Source organism: Anas acuta, chromosome 2 (assembly GCF_963932015.1).
Source record: "Anas acuta chromosome 2, bAnaAcu1.1, whole genome shotgun sequence".
Taxonomy (NCBI): domain Eukaryota; kingdom Metazoa; phylum Chordata; class Aves; order Anseriformes; family Anatidae; genus Anas; species Anas acuta.
Genome location: NC_088980.1, coordinates 150,062,118 through 150,083,791, shown reverse-complemented (window position 1 = coordinate 150,083,791; position 21,674 = coordinate 150,062,118). Strand labels below are relative to the sequence as shown.

At 35.5% G+C, this 21,674-nt stretch overlaps 1 protein-coding gene across 9 annotated transcripts in view; it reads right to left on the bottom strand.

Moving 5' to 3' along the window:
* Positions 1-21,674, bottom strand: part of PHF20L1 (PHD finger protein 20 like 1) — a 55,104-nt gene that overhangs the window by 17,124 nt on the left and 16,306 nt on the right. For 5 of the 9 annotated variants that reach the window (XM_068672683.1, XM_068672681.1, XM_068672685.1 and 2 more), the window contains 8 exons: positions 20,023-20,230; positions 19,234-19,362; positions 14,322-14,404; positions 10,524-10,776; positions 8,364-8,549; positions 7,950-8,156; positions 637-855; positions 385-441 (listed from right to left, as the gene is read on the bottom strand). In XM_068672683.1, the coding sequence (XP_068528784.1) occupies positions 385-441; positions 637-855; positions 7,950-8,156; positions 8,364-8,549; positions 10,524-10,776; positions 14,322-14,404; positions 19,234-19,362; positions 20,023-20,230 (1,342 nt within the window). The remainder of the gene's footprint in view (positions 1-384; positions 442-636; positions 856-7,949; positions 8,157-8,363; positions 8,550-10,523; positions 10,777-14,321; positions 14,405-19,233; positions 19,363-20,022; positions 20,231-21,674) is intronic. The other 4 variants (XM_068672688.1, XM_068672689.1, XM_068672684.1 and 1 more) reach the window with 3 other exon arrangements.

Here is a 21,674-nt window from a genome sequence, read left to right as displayed (position 1 = left end):
AAAGTCCCCTTCCTTCCGATTTTTTTTTCAAGAATTAACTAATGTTTTGTTAGTAACACTTATGTTTTTTTTCCCCACTTTCTCAGCAGTCAATGCAAGGAAATAAATGCAGGATCACTAATTCAACTGAAATAAAAGTTTTGGCTTGGGCTTCTCACAGGTACTATCTAAATCCTTGTTACAGGAACTTTAATTTTATTCTCTTTTAGTTATATCTTTACTGACATATATATGACAAGTTTATATATACAAATGGCTTTTAAGATCTAAACAAAGGAAATTAAGGTGGGCCCTAGAAATGCTTTACACTTATATCTGTACTTCAGAGACAGCAAGCAAAGACTTTTCCTTTTTTTCATAAAAATATCACTGTTCTGTACATACCATATGTTGTGGAACTCTTCTCTTCCAGTTTTCCTTTTCTTTCTATTCTCATCGCACCTGTAAGTTTAAGAAGAACACGAGACATTAGTGCAATGTTTGGCTGATGACCCACTATCTTGTAAAAGTCATTAGACTGTAAAGAGTTCTACTAGTATAAAATAAGAAACATACAAGCAATACAATGATTTTAATGTCACTTTACGGTTACTTTTATTCTCTAAAGCACTGGAAACAAAAAGCATTGTAGTTTACCAACTTCTGAATGCTTGTCCTTCTCAATCACGTTCTTTAATATTTTCTCCTTCAGACTCTCAAAACATTTCTCCTTTATGGGCACAGAGTACTGTATCTCTGTCCCTTCAGAGCTCACTGATGTGGAAGACCTCTTTTTTTTACTACTCCCTTTGGGTAACTTTAGACTATTGGTTAAAGGCATTTCCAGATGTAAGGCATGTACATGGGACGAGGGTGCTGAAAATAAGAAGACAGATTTACTAGGCATTCGGTAAGGATTGCAGCCAGATCACTGGCTGGGTCAGATCACTGAAACATCAAGTATTGGTAATAATATCATCACACTTAACACGTAATTACTGCATATGAATGCCTAGACCATAGTCTTTCATACAAGATGATACATGCCACAGCTTTGTCTATTTTGAAACTTGCATTCACTTTTCAACTATTTTTATTGCTTAAAACATACTTTTGCTGCTATTTTTAAGCCTTTTTGTTTCCTTTCATTCCACTGTAATAGAAAACCATGTCAACACTAAGGGTAAAAGTGCTGATATCGTCAACATTATTTGAGTTACTGGTCTATTATGTGAACAGAGAATCTATGTTCTCAAACATTTTTAGCACTATGTATTTACACTTTATTACATTTTTAATTGATTCTAGTAATATTTAAATTATTTAGTCTTTCATGCTTTTGATACGTTTGAATTACATGCAAGTTACTACACTGGAAATCAGAATTATATACTGACAATTCTTATTGTAAGGTTTACTGATTAGTGGCAGATATTTAGGTGGCAGTTTCTTTACCTCTGTAGATTCAAATGAGGAAATAAACAACAAAGCTCTATAATTATAATTTCATTGCTGATATTTATAATCCAATAGGATAATGTAATTTTCAGATAACTCGAATACAAATGTTAGTTGTAAAGAACATTACTGGTATTGCAAAAACCTCTGTATTACTGCAGAGTAAGTAATTCATCAATATTGTGAGAGTGTTAAGTCTCATCTAACCATAATTAGGAAAGCCTAATCTTCATCAGGACACTGAGAATATTTGAGGACAATGCTGTACAAAAACACAGCTCTTCAAAATCTTAAGGGGCTTAATCTCCCTCCTCCTCCTCCAAAAAAGTCCTGAAGGAGACATGCTAGTAGTCAGGACGTTAAGCCAGGTAAAGTACAAAGCTGATCTGATAGGTTCTCTGAGTTTTCTGCACTGCCTTTTTTTTTTTTTAAGAAAAAAATATTCGGTTTAAAAAAAAAAAAAAAAGCATTTAAACAAACATTTTTTAAAACAACTTAGTAAATTTCATCAGTTATAATTCTGTGGGTAGTTAACAGCTTGGTGGTGGCTCCAAAAAGCTGCTTTCTAGGTTTGGACAAACCAACCCAATTGGTCTTACACTTTACATGAAACTTTCTCCAGCTCCTATGCAGTCTTCCCCAGGAAAACAGCCAAAATGCCACAGAGTGGGAAACTTGCAGGGGGAGCAAAAGCAATAGCAAGCAAAATCAGACCACACAGCATTTTTAAATGCCAGATGTTGCCAGCTGTAAGAAGTAAGACTTCACTATGCTATGTATTCTAGCAAGCAGCCAAAAGCAGCTGCTCAATTGCGTGCTGTTTTTGAACACAAGACACAAGCTGCACGACTACTACCTGAGCTTTTCCAGTAGCTTCCACCAACCATCTCACATGAGACAATCCTTTTTAGTCTGGTCTACCAGCTAAGCTTTGTCCTTCTCTATTTCCAAGGCACTTAGGCTCAGTGGCACATGCAAAACACTGTACCAAGTATTCCTTCCTTTGGTTTCCTAGTAAGCATTTCTCTCTGTTGCAGGACTGAACTGGTTTGCCACCTGTCACCAGTGAATATATTTTAGCACCTCAGTAAAGGACAGAAGTGGCACTTCCCCACATCGTGATGCTATCACCGTCTGGTCTCCTTTCTAAATGGAACACAAAAGGATCGCCCAAATGCACATAATTTGATTAGGTCACTGTTATTTTGATGAAAAGTTCAGCTCAGCTCCCTCTGAACAATTTCAAGGGAAAATTTAGTGCCAGATTGTACACTTTGAATAATTTAGTATTTAATTTTCATTATTGAAAAAGAAACCCTGATCTCAGATAATCAAACGTGCTCTGATATTCCTAGCCACAAATTTGAGTATTGCGACTTTCAGCTCAGGCATGTCTGAGAAAGTAGTCAGCTAGTAATTAAATAACTGTTTGAGGGAATATTCACAATGGGCAGAAATCTGCTAGTCACACAAATATCCACCTCAATGACACAGCTCTCTAAACTGCCTTTCTATAGTTGTCTGAAAAGAGAAATTATTATTATGCCTGCATACATATATGTATATTATTCCGGTCTTTTGCTTATACTAATATTACAGAAATCATGAATTGAGAATTCCTAGTTTCCAAATCCTAACGAAATGTTAAGGGTTTTGCAAACTCATTTGTAACCATGTCATTATTATGCCTTACAAATAACTACAAAATTAGACAAAGGCAATCTGAATAGTCTGAAGGGCAAGTAACAAACACAACATGGCAAATACGTGTTTATAAAAAAAAATGTCCCTTCAGTGGATGTTACGGTATATTTTTTAACTGTTATTTTTAATTGCCTTTTTATCCCTGTTCAGGAGTCTAGTCAGGCACCTCCCACACAAGTGAAGCGTGGGAGGCCTGCAATTAACAGCAGAGAGAAAGATACTTCGAGATGAGACTCGCCAAACTAATGATTATGTCGTTGCTCTAAGATTGCAAGAAGACTGATTTCAGATGAAGAAGAAATGCAAACCACAGCTATTTCCAGATAGCTTTTCAACACGCCTCCGATGCTACTTCTCCTAGGCTAGCATGGTAAAAGCAGCACAAGCCTCGCTAGTGAGCGCAGGCAGAGAACAGAATGCAGTGGTACAAACGCAGCAGCACACAAGTGCTTAGCGGTGCTGCTTTTGTCTGTCCAGCAAATTAAAATAAATTAGACCTACGTGAAGCAACTTACTTTGTTGCGTGATATTCCAATGTGTGGCTTGTGATGTTTCAACTTTCCTAGCAACAAAAATACCAACATCTGCATTGATATGCAACTGAAATCGTACCATGGCCAACATAATTCATGGTTCTATTGCAGGCAGTTTCATGGTTTGAACTTCCAGTGCATAGGATGCTGAAGCTGATATCAAACTACACTTTACAATACAATAGATAATATAAAACCCTGCAGAAAACAATCCCTCTGGGAAGGATGAAGATGCAAGTGTTCTTGCCTTCACACAGCTACCCCACAGAGCCAGCTGGGAGCTCCAGGGCAGCGAGAATGGCAGAAGTCCACACTAAGGAGCAAAACTGACTGACAGTGGATATTTGGAATAAAACAAACACTAGGTACTTCTTAAAAGCAGCATAACTAAGAACACTGGCAAGAGTTTTAATTAAAAAGTGACATCTTTTTTCTGAGAATTACACATATTTGTACCTTCTTGTTCCTACTGCAGTGAACATATTAATAAAAATATACAGAAATATAGTGATTTCTTTTTGGGGTGGGGTGGTGGATTTTTCCGATACAGTGGACCTAATGCTACCCTGAGAGCAAAGTCACCTAGCCTTAGCTACAACAAGAAGTAACAAACAACAACATTGTTATATTAAGACTGTTGTATTGATGTGTGTAACAATTTTTCTTCAGTGTAAGAACTGAAATCCAGATTGCTTTTTTAAAATATGTTTGCTCAGTATGTAACAGGTGAACTAATACGAAAAGGCACAAAGCTACAAAAAATATCACAATGAATTTAAAGAAAACTGGCATCTGTAAAATGATCTGAACTTCACGTAGTCAGAACTGGAATACCACAGTATTTTGGTTCTATGCAGACTGACTGTGAATATAAAGTCTTTTATAGACTAAGACAAAAAGTGAGTTAGCTACAGTTAGCTGGCAGACTGTGAAATGAAAGAAAAGATTCTTAATTGTGCGTGCACACTTGTAGGCAATCACAACTGGATCCATATACTATTTTAGCCAGTGCAGTACCTCAGTTTAAAAATTAAATAGTAGCATATCAGCTACTAAAGAACACAGCACTTTCGCGTAACCTAAAGACTGCAGGAATTGATCAGTGTTTTTGTGTTGCCTTTGTGAAATGGCAAGCTCTTCATTTTGAGCAATGACTTTGTGAAGGAATTTACATGTTAATACCATGAGTTTCCACTTCTGTTTCTGTATTTCACCATATCTCATCTCATCCCTCCCTATTATTTTGGTAATTTTTTTTTTCCTGTTTGTTTTGTTTTTCTCTCTCTCTCTTCAGTTTGCTCAACTGATAGCCTTCATCAGATTTCTGAAATTCCGAAGTCACATCTCTGGGTCTAAACAGTACCTCCTTACGACTATGCTCAGAAGGGTCAGTTACCATAACAGGCTATTTCAGGCTAAACACTTACCTCCATAATTTCTGAAACTATTGTTATTTACCTCAGTTATTACACAGAACAGTAGATCCAACTTAAGCACAGTTTGCAAATTCCACACTACTGTCAAAATCTAGAAAACCAAATCTGTCCAGGTTGCTTCAATATAATATAAACAGTAGAAACAACATAAAAGGACAGATTTAAAATAGTTCTTTCATATTAAAAACCCCAAAAAATAGATAATTGCAGAGTAAACTGGATTTTACACCAGAGTTCTCAAACTGTATAGTCACAATATATATGGCTAAACAGTGTGATACATTAAATTACACTTATGCAGGCAGATGTTCTTGCATTATTCAAATGAACTTTGCTCAATACTTTAAAGCATGGCCTGGAATGATAAATGAAAGCTTTGGGAAAATTCTCCTTTATATATGAGATTGCTTAAAGGCTACAGGTGCTATAGCTTAAAGAGGTTCATTAGAAATGGAAAGGAAGCAGTAAGCACGATAGACTCTATCCATCCTCTTGGAGCAGGAAAGAAATTAGTGTAATTGTGTGCTTAAGTAACATGAATTGAGAACCATTTAACAGCGCAAAGTTTAATTTCACAGGTTTCAAACCTGAACATAAAAACTACATTTGTTTTCATCTTCCTCTGAAAAGAGAAGGGTATTAGAGAAATGAGTTTCACTGAGGCTAGAAGCCCAAGATGAACTCTAAATAAATATGAACTGCTTCTGTCAGTAGTAGCTCTAGAATTACCTTTTGTAACTGATCTCCAAAACTTCCTGTAAAAACTCTGAATTCAAGATACTAATTGCTTATATAAACCTTTCAGCCCACAAAGATTATACTGCTCAAGTGGCTGTCAGTTGTATACTTTTCAAAGCTTTTAAACATTTGGACAGAATAATAAGTCCATGTGAAAGCTCAAGACAAAGTACTACTGCATGGAGAAAAACTACCAAAAATTTAAAAACACGTAGCTCTGTCTAGAAGACAGACAGGTAGCTGGGAAATCAGTTCCTTGAGAGCTTATAATTTTCAAAATTATGTAGAAATAGGACAAACTGTATCCCTCCAGCACATGTTGTAAGTGCTTCCGTTTTCCCACTCTAGACTCAACTAGTACTATCAGAAGGTTGTGTCAGGCATGATTTTCCCTGACACAACATGCCAAAAAATATATGGACATGCCAAAAAGTTTTGAGCCATAAACGAAGGTGGCAACAAAATAAATGCCAATCAGTATTACTAACTATGCATTAAATGATCCAAAAAACATGTCAGGCAAAAAAAATGCCAAGAATTTAAATTCCTAGTAACTGAAGCAAGTTCTTATGAATAACAAAGATAGTAGTTGGAAGTGGTTGGTTTCTTTTATGATCTTGTATGAGCGGTCAATTATACATCCACCAAAAGCATTTCTCCCTCTAGCCAAAGGCATGAGATTAAAAAGATCTTTGCAGAAGTAATTTTCGCAGGAACTCATGATTCTACCACTATACAATACGTCAAAGGCACACCAAGATTGTCACAGGGTTTACCCTGAGAAACTTAGTTTGTTGGTTTTTTTAAAGCTTTAAAGATTTAAAAAAATTTTAAAGCAGTTCATTAGAAATTCCCATAGCACTCATTTTGACAAATTAGTTTAAGAGATTAATAGATTTTGTTGTTTGAAAGAGAGCGAGAGAGAGAGAGAAGGGATATTTATAACCACCTAATTTAATCTACCCAATATTGATCCAAGAATCCTACTCAGCCTTTTCTGCATCGGGTTAAGGAATTATGCTGGAACTCAGGAAAGCAATCATCTTACACGGAGTCAATGGGCAGACACCCAAGAAGGGGCGTACATTAAACAAGATGTTTCACTGACCTAGAGTACCGCAGCTACACTGGTAGCTTAACACAAAGTTGTTACGATTTATTTCTTCCCCTTAAACAAAGACAGTTATATTTTCAGAATGGCTTAATTATATACTTTATGGTCACAATGCCCCTCCTTTATTGATCACATTTACTAAGGAAGTTCTCCAAAAGTGCATAATTATTACTTTTTATTTAATTTCCCTCCACTTACTTTATTGATTAGTTTTCGCAGTAAAGTCATTTAGAACATGGTATCATACTCACCCATGTAAGAGGCTTGTTTATGAAAAAAACATATGGATACCTGACACACTGGATGAAAGGACTCATTTTTAGGGTCTGCAACTCACAATGCAATCCCTTCCCAAATCTCTTAATCTAAGTGATTTGAATAAACCACAGTGCCCACTAAATTGCTGAAGAGAGATGTAGCCCTTCGTTACAGCATTGGACTCTACAAAGGTGAACCAGATTTATATAAACTTTAGAGGATTTTCCAGACATATTTTCAATTAAAATCTCCTAGCAGGAAAATGACAAAATTTCTACTACAAAGAGAAGCAAAAGTAGAAAATAAAGACTACCTCTGAAAACTCTACTGTATTTAAAGCTGAAGCCACAACATAAATGAGTATGTATATATTTAGTATATATTAGTATGTTAGTAAACAACTGTATTATATATATATATTATTATTAATATATATATATATATTTTACAAGTTTTAACAATAGAAAATATTTTATAAAAATACTATATCTTATATTCTATACTTCCTCTGTAGAGTTAAATCAGATCTACTTTAAGGCATGTTAAGAAAAAGCGCTAAAGCAGCTCAAAGATAGTGGAAGACAAAGAATATCCAGATGGATGGACCCCAGGAAGAGGTTTGCAAGCTTGCAGAAAGAAAGTTTATCCCCTCTTTTTGTGTGACTGAACACATGCATGTTTTAACCCTGCAACTGTAAGCCTAACTGGTTGGACACTGGATCTTTTTACCTGACGCTGTTGTAGCTACTCTTCCATCAGTTACTGCTTTGGAAGAAAGATATGTAATCATCTGAATATCTTCCTTGTCTTTACTGGGGTATTCATTACGGAAAGTGGATTCTGTGGATAATGGTGCTGAAACTTCCGAACTACGGCTTAAATCAAGAGGGAGACAGGGTCCACGCTTCTCAAGTGACATATGAGCAACATCGGGTACTACACAAAAGAAAGAATGTAATATTAAAAAAAGGTACAAAGGCCCAACAAACAACAGTTTGGGTTGCAGTGTTACATAACATACGAACAGCATTCAGCTTTAGCGACAATAAGTCAAAATGTCCCATTAGATGAAAACCATGAAAGGTCTAATTTTCATGATTCAATTTCTCTTGGGCAGTTCTTTATTAGATTAAGATACATTACCCTCCAATTTTGATGACTGTTGGTTTTGAGCACTGATGGAGAACACTTTTCCATCAGTAACTGAAGAGGGAGAAGAAACTTTTTCTACAGAATCATCAGGCAACGAGCAAGTGGCTAAACGTTGTGATCTTCTTCTCCGTTGACTATGTTTGTAGGATCTAGGGGAATTCAGTGGTTGTGATGGACCTAAAAAGAGATCTTTCAATGTTCATGAAGCAGAGAGAGATACGATCATCTTACCGCAGTATTTTAGAGTTCTAAAGATGGGAAGTGCTTTAAATAGCTCTTATCTGCAGAACTGGTAATCACAGCAGGACTTTTAAAAGTAATTAAAAACTGTGACTACCAGAAAAAGGTTATGCTTGAGACATGATTCTGCTTTTTGCTTATTCAACATTAATAGGGCGTCTACTTCCCCACTAATAAAGACTATTGTTTTAGGCAAACGGTGTATTTACCATAAGCAACTCCCCCATAGAAACCATGAGAGTAGGCTTATAAAGGAACTGAGTAACAGGATTTTACAGTAAACAGAACAAACGACCACAATTAAAAGATCTAAAAGTCACGGATACTAGTAACATAAAGCTTAAATAAAAAAGCAAAAGCAGTGGTTCATTTTATAACCCCTCTCCTGACCTGATATCAATACCCCAACTATCTTTAAAATGTTCATTGCCAATGCATGGCATAGTAAGAAGGCTCAAAAATCTCACAGAAACAAAAACAAACAAAAAAGAATGGGGGGATTGATATAGGATAATATGGGCCTGATTCATTAAAAACAAAAAAAAACACACTCCCCTAAACTTCTTCACTTTAGTAAAGCTTTACAGACATTTGCCTTGGAAAAGACACATTCAAGTCTTTACACTGTAAATCACCATTCTCTCTTTTTCTTTAACCATTTTTTCAAGTAAAAGGTTCACAAATTTAAAAATAAAGACACAAAAGACAAGACTTAAATTTCTCTCAGAGGTGGTAAAGACTTGGAAGCCAAAGATTGAAAGACAACACTAACAAGATCTAAACTTAAGTAACCAAATTTTAAATTGGTTCTTTATCCGAATATAATGCTAAGAACATCCTCAAAGAAAACTACTTACCATCTTGAGGGAAAGGGGAAGGAGAAGGGGAAAGACATGTCACAGTAATTTGTGGGGCAACTAGAGATACAATTTAAACAAGTGTTCCCTGAATAAATAGATGGCTGAACTCGTACACCTTTCTCTCCCATTCACTTAAAGCTATCTGTGAGAAAAGATTAGGAGAAACTATTCTCATAAGGGAAAACATCAAATGAATGTTAAGGACAACATATGATGCAGGTATAGTCTTCCATTCTTAAGTCACTGTCCTAAAGCAAAAGAGGTACGAAGATTTTGATTTCCTATAGCCTGTACTTATTTTAACTCTTGACTCATCATTTAGTGTAAAACAGGCTGTTTGTTGCCTGAAGAACAAGGTCTGACCCTAAGCAGTAAAACCGTCTCTAAGAAATTAGAGAAATATTTCAACATCCACAAAAATTAGCATATTGAAGGAGGCATCGTAAATCTTTCCCTGTTCTGATGAACGGTATTCTAGTACTTTGCAAATCGATGCAACTGATGCATACATATTTCTGAGGCAATGAAAACTGAGTTATGTACTTTCCCACCCCAGATACTGAGCACATCATTGCTTTCATATTATATTTTCTGGGAAATAACACAAAAGGTGAAGAACGTCACCGCCAACAGGTATAGCACATCAGTCTGCCGAAGGCAACATTTCTCAGAGAAGGAAAGATCCACAACCCAAGTGTATGTCTTTTCTTTTTAATGAATCAGGCCCTTCAGAAGAGAGGTTCGACTTTTCCCTGTATCACTCCTAACACTAATGTGGAGATTTATGCTAGAGGGGAAGTCAGTCAACCATTAAAAGCTGTAACTCATACATAAATGTATTATTTCTTCTAGAGAAATTCATATGCCTTATTATCTAACTTGATCTTTTAAAAATAGTGAGCTACCCCTAATTCTCCCGTTTTGACTTTTTTTTTCCTATTTTAAAAGCAGATTCATTTTTAAAATGCAATATCCATTTACAACGAAAAGTTATTTTATGTATATCTCTTAAAAGTAATTACGGTATGTTTTTTAAAATGTCTGTGCTCACTAGTTTTATTTATCACAGAAGAAGGAAGCTGAGAGACCAGCGTCAAATCCTCGACTTGTATTAATTCTGGGGAAAGTGGTGATTTAGGGGGCTTTATACACCCAGAAGAATCTCCAGATTCTTGTTTGCATTTCTTGCTGCGAGCCTTTCCTGAAGACAAAGTTGAGGATAACAGTGCAGGTTTCTGAATGTTGGCAGAACTGCTAATATCAGCTTCATTTTTTTTCTGACTTTGTGGTTTAGGTGAAATCTCCTGAATAAATAATAAAAAATTGATACTTTTATTTCAGTTTCTTCACTGTGGTTCTTGTATTCTATTTTGATCGTTTTAAAGCAACTTTAGTATTCAAAATACATTTTAAAGAAATGTTATTTTCAGTACAAATAAAAAATATTTAAAATGCATCACATTAAACTTTTATTTTTAAAGGAGCATTATCAATTCTTTTCAGTATTCAGAACACCCTCATTCCTTACTATTTGAAATACCTGCAGAAAGACTGAAAATAAAACTGTTTCTCTGAATTCTCATTTCAAAATCCAAAGTCATTTTAGCTTGTCCCTTTTATCTTCAGCATACTGGGACCATGAAATGCGTTATCACAGTGTAATTTGGAGAATACCTGTCATAAACTGGAATACATGCACCAATCTATGATGGTAACAGCAAATAATTTAACAGTTCCTTGGGATAACTGTCAAAATGAAACCTATTTTAAACAAAGAAGAATCTGAAAAAAGTTGACAATGCTCCCTTAAGGAAATGTCTGAAAACAAGAAAAAGTTTCCAAATACTGAACACACTCTCACAACCCCTTTCAGTGCTGGGAGTCTGGATTTCACCACATTATATGCTTGTGCAAACACATGAAGAAATCACAACTTCTAGCACCACAGGGTTAAATAGATTGCTAACTGTAGGAGGAAAAAAAAAAACGAGCAGATAGAGTTAAAACAGTTTTTGAAGAAAAATCAATATATGATGCAGCTTTCCAAAATTATTAATTTTCACCCTTAGCACACGTATTTAAGTATTATTTTTAGGCAATTCACATGCATTGACAGACATTGTAGATTTTTAGTAGGAAGTACTTTCTGCATTACTGAATAAACTGTGCACGTGTTACACAACTTGCCCAATAAAGGCAAGTATCTGTACATTAACTTCTTAAACCTGTCCCCTCTCTCATCCCAGTTACAACACTCGGCACATTATCATCTAATAAAGCCATAATTATCAAAGTAGAAAGGTATTTCTAGAATGTGCACACCAGTTTATCCAAACTAAAAAGAAATGTCACATCTCTGATTATTTGAGGGCTTTGGGTCTGGTTTTGTTTTTCTAAATAAAAAAATTACTTTCCACTGGAACGTGGAGAGTTCTAGTGGAAACAAACGTAAGTGCACATTTGATGCATGTAAAAGGGCACCCTTGAATGCTGTATCAATAGCTGGCTGCAAGTACCATGTAAAGATCCAGTGCAAAATGTCCCATTCAGCAGAAATCAGTTCTACCTTGAATAACTCCATAATACACATGTATTAAGTGCAGTTTTATTCATTTAAATAAAAAACTCCATGAACTGAAGAGTATACCTATGCTGGTTATGAGAGGTATTACCAGAAATTAATTAGAGTCGTAACTTGTAAATAAACAATTTTATTGTTCATCTTCACAGATGTGAAAGACATTAATTACTACAGCATCCATTACTTTCAAATTACAAAGTTATTTAAACAAGATTAAAAAAATTAAATTAATATTTTGATAAGGTGCTTAACCTCTTAACAGGACAAATTAACATTAAAAACCTTAATGAATTAATGTTATTCATCTAAGCAGATCTTGGTCAAAAGAAAATATAACATGACATACCCTAATACAGTTAAATAAACTACTGTATCTGCAACTAATTGTTTGAGGTTTTGGGTTTAAGACAATTGTAAACTAAAAATATATATATAAATATAAATAAAATATACTTCCATCAACAAAGTAAGTTTTCGGCTATTGGCCTGAATATTTCTACCATGTTCCGTATTACATTATTAAAAAACCCTAAAAGATATTTTACCCATTCAATTTTATAGCAGTAGCAGACAAAACCTCTCATTAAGGGGTGCCAGCTTTGCTATTGGAAAATCTTTTGGGGAGGTTTATAACTCGGCCATTTTAATTTGGATTTGGGCAGGAACTTTGTAAAAAATAGCTTTATGCTCAAATTTTCCTCCCCTCAATCGTTTGAAAGCTTATGAGGTTTCTCTTTTTTGTTAGAAGTGAAGGCATATGACGTTTTGGATTTTGATGCCTCTTTAAAAGAGCTTAACCAGTATTTAAAAAAATTATTATTTTTCAGACCATTAGCATGTAAACAATGACAGAGACATCCTTTTTTTTAATATCTAATCAACAAAACAGAAACAGCCGAGTTACTATGTCTAAGAAGTAACATTTTTTTTTTCTTTTTCTTTTTTTTTTTTAGTAAATATGCACTGTAGTTTATACTGTTGCATACACAGTCTATGTAAACCACAAAGTCCCATTCATCTTAACGGGATTCTGCATATTAAGATTTACATTGTAATGATTCTTCCAAAAAACAACATGCTGTAAGCCATTTCACAGTTTTTTGCACATTGAAGATATCACACACAGTAGCAGTAAAACCATAGCATATTTAATATGCAAAAATTTGAGAAATGGAATGTCATGTCAATACACTGTAAACCTTTCTGCAAAGTATCAGTCAATGCATTGGCACCGTAGTGGCTCGTACAGCCGTTACGGTGACAGCATTAAAAACAGAAAATCATGTTCCATTGACAAAATTCGCATCCAATGCAGCATCAATGGAAAAACCACAGCAATGCAATTATGTTATCAGCTCTAAAGAACCAGTACAACCAAAATATCAAATAAATTTTGGGGTAGGGACTATTCAGAGTGTGCCGGGGCTTAAGAACAGAAGTGCTCTTTTAAGAAGTGAGGGCAGCAAGGCTATTTTATTCAAATACTACTTCTAAATGAAAATGAATACAAAAAAGCTGTATTAAAACTACATTAAGGCTCTGATTTAAAACCATTGGAAAGCAAAGATGTCCTGAATCAATACTACCGTTCATCCTTAGCTTGCTTTACCATGCTTAGGCATTCAGCCCTTTTAATGTGCAAGATAATGCACAACTCAGAGTCAAGCAATGCCTGAACAAAATGGAATAAGCCAAAGATAAAATGGCAGCTTTCAGGTCCTGCAAATATGCAGGTTTAAAAATCAGACCCTTAACATTATTTAAAATGTTTCTTTTTTGTATTTATTAAAATACACACCCTTGCAAAATGTATGGCTCATTGAGCAGTTCATAAAACACATACAAGCCTACAACACCAAATTCTTACAATATAAAATAAGCTTCTTATAAAAGAAGTTATACTTGATGTCAAAAACCCTGTTTCAATCACAAATTGAATTTGTGTAAGGGCCTTCTCCTAAGCTAGTCACGGTTCCAGCTACAAATCTGGACCTCGGGATGCTGGCCTCCTAGCATTTGCTGCATGGAGGCCCCACTTATTTTTGTTGCAGAAAACTAACAGAATCTCATTGCTAAAATTAAGATTAACGCTGCATTTTGAGACAATTAACTTCCATACTTCTGGCTCTGCCAGAATTGTAAACATAAGGTCAATTTTCAGTTCCCTATTGTATCTGAAGGGGAAAATTTTAATCTTGCAAGTACTATATCTCCATGGCACACTCCAGTGGGAACCTTGCAAAAGAATCAAACTCTACCATTTCATACCTGCTCCAGGACTGGAGCTGTTTCTTTGTTGCCTTCCTTTTTTTCAGCACCATCTGCAACAACGGCTTTGGATGCCAATAAACCTTCGGAGAAAAATTGCAGAAATGTTTAGTTAGAAACTTGCAATAAGGATTTGTGGAAAACAGAGAAAAAATTATGAGACAAGAAATATGGTCTGCTTGTATCTACAACATAATTCTCCCCGAAACAGCTCAACACAAGGCTAAACGCTTTAATTAGAAGAAAACAGGTTGCTAACATGATGAAGTATTTCTCTGGCACTTCCACGAGGAAGATGAATAGCAATCAATTGTAAAAATAACGTCTCACCATCCACTTAAAGCCCAAGCGCTCGAGTTTTAAAACCATGGCTATGTAACATGGCAAAGTTACTTAAACTTTGAAAGACCAAAATAATTTATAATCCTCTTCTACCTCTCTCTTTTCCAGTCTTTAAGAAATTCTCATCAGAATTTGTACTACATCTACTTAACTCTATTAAATGCATGCAAACCTTGCTTAGAATAGAATGAGAGATTCAGTTTCCAAATTAATATTCTTGGCAGTGGAGCTCTGAAGTTACCTCAGTAACAAAAACCATATTGGGAACAAATATATCAGCATACGATTATTTCCTTAATGAATTCCTATTCAGTATCACTACTACCGATAAAAGGGAAGCTAACATCAATATGAGAATAATTGTTAGAAATAAAACTGGTTAAAAATAAAATTGGCTACATAGAATCATAGAATATCCCAAGCTGGAAGGGACCCAGGAGAATCGCTGAGTCCAACTCCTGGCACCACACAGGTCTACCCAAAAAATCAGACCATATGTCTGAGAGCAGTGTCCAAAAGCTTCTTAAACTCCGACAGGCTTGGTGCCGTGACTATGTCCCTAGGGAGCCTGTCCCAGTGCACAACAACCCTCTCAGTGAAGTGCCTCTTCCTGAGACCCAGCCCGAACCTGCCCTGCCTCAGCTTGACACCATTCCCATGGTTCCTATCACTGGTGACTAAAGAGAATGGATGGGCACCTGCCACTCCACTCCCCCTTGTGAGGAAACTGTAGGCCATGATGAGGCCTCCCCTCAGCCTCCTCTTTTCCAGGCTCAACAGGCCCAGTGACCTCAGCCGCTCCTCACATGTCTTCCTCTCTAGGCCCGTCACCATCTTTGTAGCCCTACACACGTAGGGGTAGCTAATTCTATTTCACACACTAACTTCAATTATTTGACTATAAGTGGAAAATTCTATGTCATAAGACAAAGCAGAACTGCTAAACATCTGAAAAATAAGAATATAAATTGAAGTTGCCATTATAATCCCTGGGAACATCAGTATTGGGGGGTGGAGGGTTTAAGTCCTCAAACTTGAGCTGAAAGATTCTAAGGGAGATAAGGAAGAAATTCTGTTGCATTCCGTGAAAAATTGGATATGCCCAAAATTAATTTACAAAATACAATGGCCAAGAAATTACACATTAGTGAAGCCAGGGTTCTCAGGAAATGTGCATGACACTGAAACGGGTTAGCTCTCTGCTGAAATACCATGCTGTTTTCTATGGACTTTTTTTTCCCCTAGTGTTCCACAAGAATAAAAGGCACTTCTTTTTCCTTCACTTTTTACATTCCATGAAGTCATGCTTTAGTGTGCTGAAAAGCAGTTATGTTCTAAATGAACTTTTCAGAACATTGTGTGTATAATAAGAGACACAAACCAATTGACTTTACCACTAAATAAGTTAACTGCAAAGTAGAAACTTTTTAGCTCCATTATATTAATGCAAACATTATCAGTTAAGATTTGACATTAGGCCTCACAAAAATTTCGTAACCTTTCCAGAAAAAAGGAAAGAGATAATTACCCTTCATAACATACTACACACATCCTAAACCATTTGTAAATAGCTCCCTTTCATACAGTCTTTTTTTGATTTCTATGCCTGCCTTAACAGAAATACCCAAAGTATAAAAAACGTGTTTTTAAGAAAACTACTATTGCTTAATTCTTTTAAAAGCTTTTTTCTTAGATGAATCAAAATACTGTCCGTATCAATGTATCTGAAGACGGTTTCCTGTCTGACAGTGCTTAAACGTGTCAAAAGCAAGAATGACTCACATACATTATGCCATCATTTTTATTTCTAGCTAGATGCTCGGTGCCCAGCAAGTAAAGCCATGAAACCAACCTAAATTGTCAGACTTGTGAATGTATTTCCCTTATTTCCTTCTTCTCTATCCTATTAGGCATCTCTCTAACCAGTCACCAGGCCTGTGCAATGACAAAACAACTAACTCCAAAGCTTCTGGAGCAGCAGAACTAACTGCAAGTTCACCATCTTTGGTCAGTAACAACATGTACAAAAAAAAGTATGAGGTGGCAGAAGTGTTTTGTTCTCACTGCAGATGTTCTTCTAGGTATCAGTACAGTAGCAGGAGAGGTGGAAGCAAGCACTCCAGAGGCAAAAACTAATTAGAGAAGACATTAATACATGTAATACAGAAGATTTCCTTCACCTTGGGGAAATGTAATTTCCCTCAGTAGTGAAAGAAAAAGAAGCATAGGGAACGATTTTATTTTGTTAAACAGTGAACAAAGAACACCAGGAACTGATGCAGCCCTTGGGGCAGACAGAGAGAACCTCCTGCAACAAATACTGACTGCTGAATTTAAATTTAAATCCAGAAAAAGAGTTCCTTTCAAGCAGCTGCTTACAGCCACTTCATTTGCTCTATGTTCCCAATGCAGTCACATAAGCCACTGTGTAAGGAATGTTTTCCTTTAGCTACTGTTTTATGATTCTTTTGTAGCCACTTTGATAGGTAGGCCAGCATAACCCAGAACCTTCCTTCAAATCATACACTAAAGCTCATCCCAGAGATCAATGACAACGTACAGATATTCAAGCACAGGAAATAAGCATGTAGGCAAGAGAAAATTTAGTCACCAATAGTCACATCTTCAATATGCTCCATTATAAGCAACAGTAAAAAAACCCACTATTACTGCAGAAGTGTGTTAACTATAGAACTGTTACACAGAGTAACTACCAAGCATGACAAATTTGATCTTGTAATTAAAGAATTAGTTCATTTTCATACAACAGTAATATTATCAACTGGAAGAGTACACTTTCACGGCAACAAACAGGAATTGCTTTGGAACTAATAAAGTCCATGGCAGTAAGGTGTATTCTGTATTAAGTTCAGTCTGTATGCGTCCATTAAACTTCATTTTTTCCTCACAATGTTCCTTAGGAAAGGAAAACCTTTCCACTGGCACAGGAAAGTATCATTTCTAGAGTTACAGAAGTTTCAGCTAGTTTTGGTATCTTCTGCTACTAATGTTCCAAAGGCTATGGAAAGGAAATTTATCAGGGCTGTGTAATTCCATATATCCCTCTCTCTCTAGAGATAAAGAAGAGAGAGAGATAAAATGTAATATACCATTAGCACATAACATAGCCTTCTACTGCTCAGGGCAGCAATTAAATTGGGACTTGATTCAGTATGTACACCATATGGGCAAAGGAGCGCAGAAATGTGGCGGATCAATCAAGCATCCATTAACTAAACTCAGTACTAAATAAGAAGCTTTCCAGAAAAGGGAGTTCTGGAGGCTGAATATGAGTTTTTTTGAAGACCACTTCCTTTACACGTTCCATATCGGGCCATTTAATTTATTTACTCCTTTAGCTTAAAATATTGATTGAAAGACACTGAAATGGAACCATACTCATAAGGAAACTGACTAAATATCCTCAGCAGCTGACCTGTGAAAGGTTGCATCAACTAAAACAAGTTGAGAAAAACAAAAACAAAACACCCTCATCTTAGTTTAGTAAACCAGGTTAATTTTGCCTTATTTCTTTAAATACAACTTTTTACATAAATGAGCTTGCCATAACTAACAAAAAACTTAAATCTCACCTGAAGCGTAGAACAGTTTGTCAGACTTCACACAAAATACTGTTTACTCAAAAAAACTGGAATGCATTTCTTGCCATCTGTCCAAGAGGCACTCTTAAGACAGGCTTCACAAATTTTTCACCTAGTTTTTGAATGTATTATGATACCTTCCCAGCCCAGGCACAAAGATATTACCTCATTCTAAATACTGACATAATCAATACTGGAAACACACTTTGCGTATGAAGAGGCCTAGGGAATGAGGCAAACAAATTGATATAATTTTTCTGTATTTAAGTTGATTTCCATTGAACTTTGGAAAAAAGATCATTTTTCAAATTTTAAAGATCAATTACCTAGTATTTGATTTCCTGTTGTATAAAATATTTTTATAACTATATGTTTTCCTTTAATTCCTTTCAGTAATAAAGTGCTTGCCTTAGGCATTGAAGAAAACCACAAAACCAAAAATTTAGCTCTTCATTGCTTCAGTTAGAACGTTAGCATTGCATACTTTTACAGAACATACCGTAAACTTTACAGCAACAGTTTTACTTTATGGCAAAATGGATTATTCCACCCACTCTCCCCATCCCCCCAAAAATTGTTAATTTTACAGTGGAGCTACGTTAACTCAAGAACGCATTAAGAACTTGTACAAACACCAAATTCACCCGATAGTACAGAAAATTGTGTGGCTGGAATCAAAACAAATACACATGCTCAAGAAATTCAGAAGTTCAAAATGGTTACCTTTTCAAAAAGCTAAAATCACACATACCAGCTCAAGTCAGAGACCATACTCTCAATTTATGAACAAGGTAGATTTTTATTACTTTATGTAATTACTTTAAAATTCAAAACAAGTAAAAAGACTGATGAATAACTGCCAGGTGGATATGCTTTTGTGGATCTACTTTAATACCATATATGGAAGCATTTGTATTTAACTACATTAAAACACACACAAAAAAAATCAACAACAAAAAATATTTTACCAGTGATCTTGTTAAGACGAGCTCTCTTTGCCTGAAATGAGTTTCCTAGATTACTTTTCCTCTTGTGTGATAACGTGCTCTCTGCCTGTACAAAGGCCATCTTTGGAACATCCACTACAGGAAATCCTACTTTTAAACATAAAGAGAAATCTAAAACACACATTTCATTAACATGCAACCAAACACAAAATATTTAATATTTCAGAACTGGTATTAGAATTAGAATATTGGAATTAAGAACCCTTACAGCTATTAGAAAATTGAAACTGGCATATTCTAAAGATTTAGTATTATACACTGATTCATTGGATGTGGATTTGTCATTTTTACTCATTTTTGTAAGAAATGTAGTAATTAAAGACTTAAAATAAACAGATTCTTATCAAACCAGAAATCATTTCAGCCTTTCCTGCATATGGATAAATCATCAATACTGGATTTTTATTTATTTATTTTTTTAAACAGTATTGAGGGTTCTCTCACAAGTAACAGAAGATCCAGGTACATGAACCAGAGCACACAAAGCCATTCAAAAGCCTGCGTTGTCCTCATTAGAGGTGGTCAGAATTTGTGCGCAAGGGATAAGCGTTGACCTAACTTGAGTTAACTGATAAAAATTATTTCTTAACTGATTAACACTGGGTATCATTCCTAGCATCCTACTAATAAATGATACATACTCCTCTAGAAATACTAGAAATAAATACTTTATTGCAAAATTAAGAATGTGAACTCTAACTCAATGGTACCAAAAAAGTCAACCTTATCTTTTAAAGAATCTCTTTTTACCAAATGTGTCACTAGATGTAGGCTCCTCTTCCTTTTTTTGGACTTCCTGCATGATTGTAGAGGTTGAGGTTTCTTCCTTTTTTGAAGGAACTTTTAGCCATTTTCGATCCTCTTTATCCTTATTGCTGTTTGCGCTGGTTCTAGGTTTACTTCCTGCTTTGTTCTTGGCTGCTGCTGCAGCAGCAGCTTTGACCAAAGCTATCCAATCCTCCAAAAAGGAAAAAATAGTTTAATAAGTATTAAAAAGTGTCTTAGACTTCAATAGAAAATACTTATAAACCCCGTGGAACTTCATTTAGCAGTGTTCATGAACAGTTGAATATATTATTGCTACTACTCAAGGAGTGGTAAAAATTAGCTTCCCAAATTGCCTAAATAAACCTGAAGTATTATCAGTATATCAATATGCCACATAGATAAAAAAGCAAAAAGAAAAATACCTTCAAAAGAACGTTGCATAGGAATACTGGCTGCCGGTATTCTCTGCTACCTATTTTGTGTATCATAGCTTTAGAAACCCAGGAGCTCCCACACCCTTAACACTGCCCTTTTTCTGATACCTCCAGGTATGAAATACACCATTGCTATTGTTGCTCAAATTTATGTTATTCAAAACTGAACTTGACTCAAAGCATAGTCCAGCCAGTTCCAGAACTGGACAGAGCTCTTCCTGAATTACACAGATAAAGCAAGGACAAGTCTTTACTAACTGTATCTGCATTTCCAGAGTAGCTGTGGACAGCGCTCTTTTTGTATTACAAGTTTCATTCAGTAATTTCAATGCACTATAATACAACTGAATTTTAGAATCCATTTCTAAAGGTAATAAAGTATCATTTTGGATAATGTCTTATCTGACCATATACAAACATCTAATGAATGAACAGCAGAAGTTGCAGTCCAAATTCATCTACCTTCCAGCATGTATATGAAGTCGTTACCCTATAGTCAACGGAGAGAACCCCCAAGGCCCAGGCAGCTCTTTCCATTAGTCTGAAGTGATCAGACTTCTGTCCTCTGTCTCCTGAGTGTCAGGGATCAATCTGATTGCAAAAATTGTGTGTTTATCTTCATTAAGAAAGTACTCGTAGAAATATTTTAATATCAAGGTATAGAGTTTTTCCATGGAGAAATGATGTGAAATGAAAATCAATAGCAATGTTCATCCTCTACCAGTAAGTATTATGCATATGAATGCAGTTTGAACATTGATGATTTACTACATTGCTACAAGAGCATTTTCAGATTTGCACTGACAAATATAAAAAAAATGATAAGGATTTTTTGTCTTTTTCCCCATGAGTTTTACAAATAGTAGAACTTTTCTTCCAACTTTAAATTAACCGTATTTTACTCTGGAATGTTTCCTTGTTAACATATGAGGCACCCAAAGCATCTTGACTTTTGCAAATCAATCTCGTTTCAATGCAACTTTTCTGTTCTACTGAGGTTTGTCTTCTTTGATGTACAAGAGCACAACACAAATTACTAAAAGCATTAATTTTGCTTGTGTTACATTCTTCCTTCGCCATAACTTCGTATGTACGTCATTGCATGTTACGCATTGTGTCAAGCTTAAACACCAGGAGGTTCGATGCCTCCAAAAATAGTCTTCCACAACTGAACTGCCAATGCAAGATGCATACACTCAA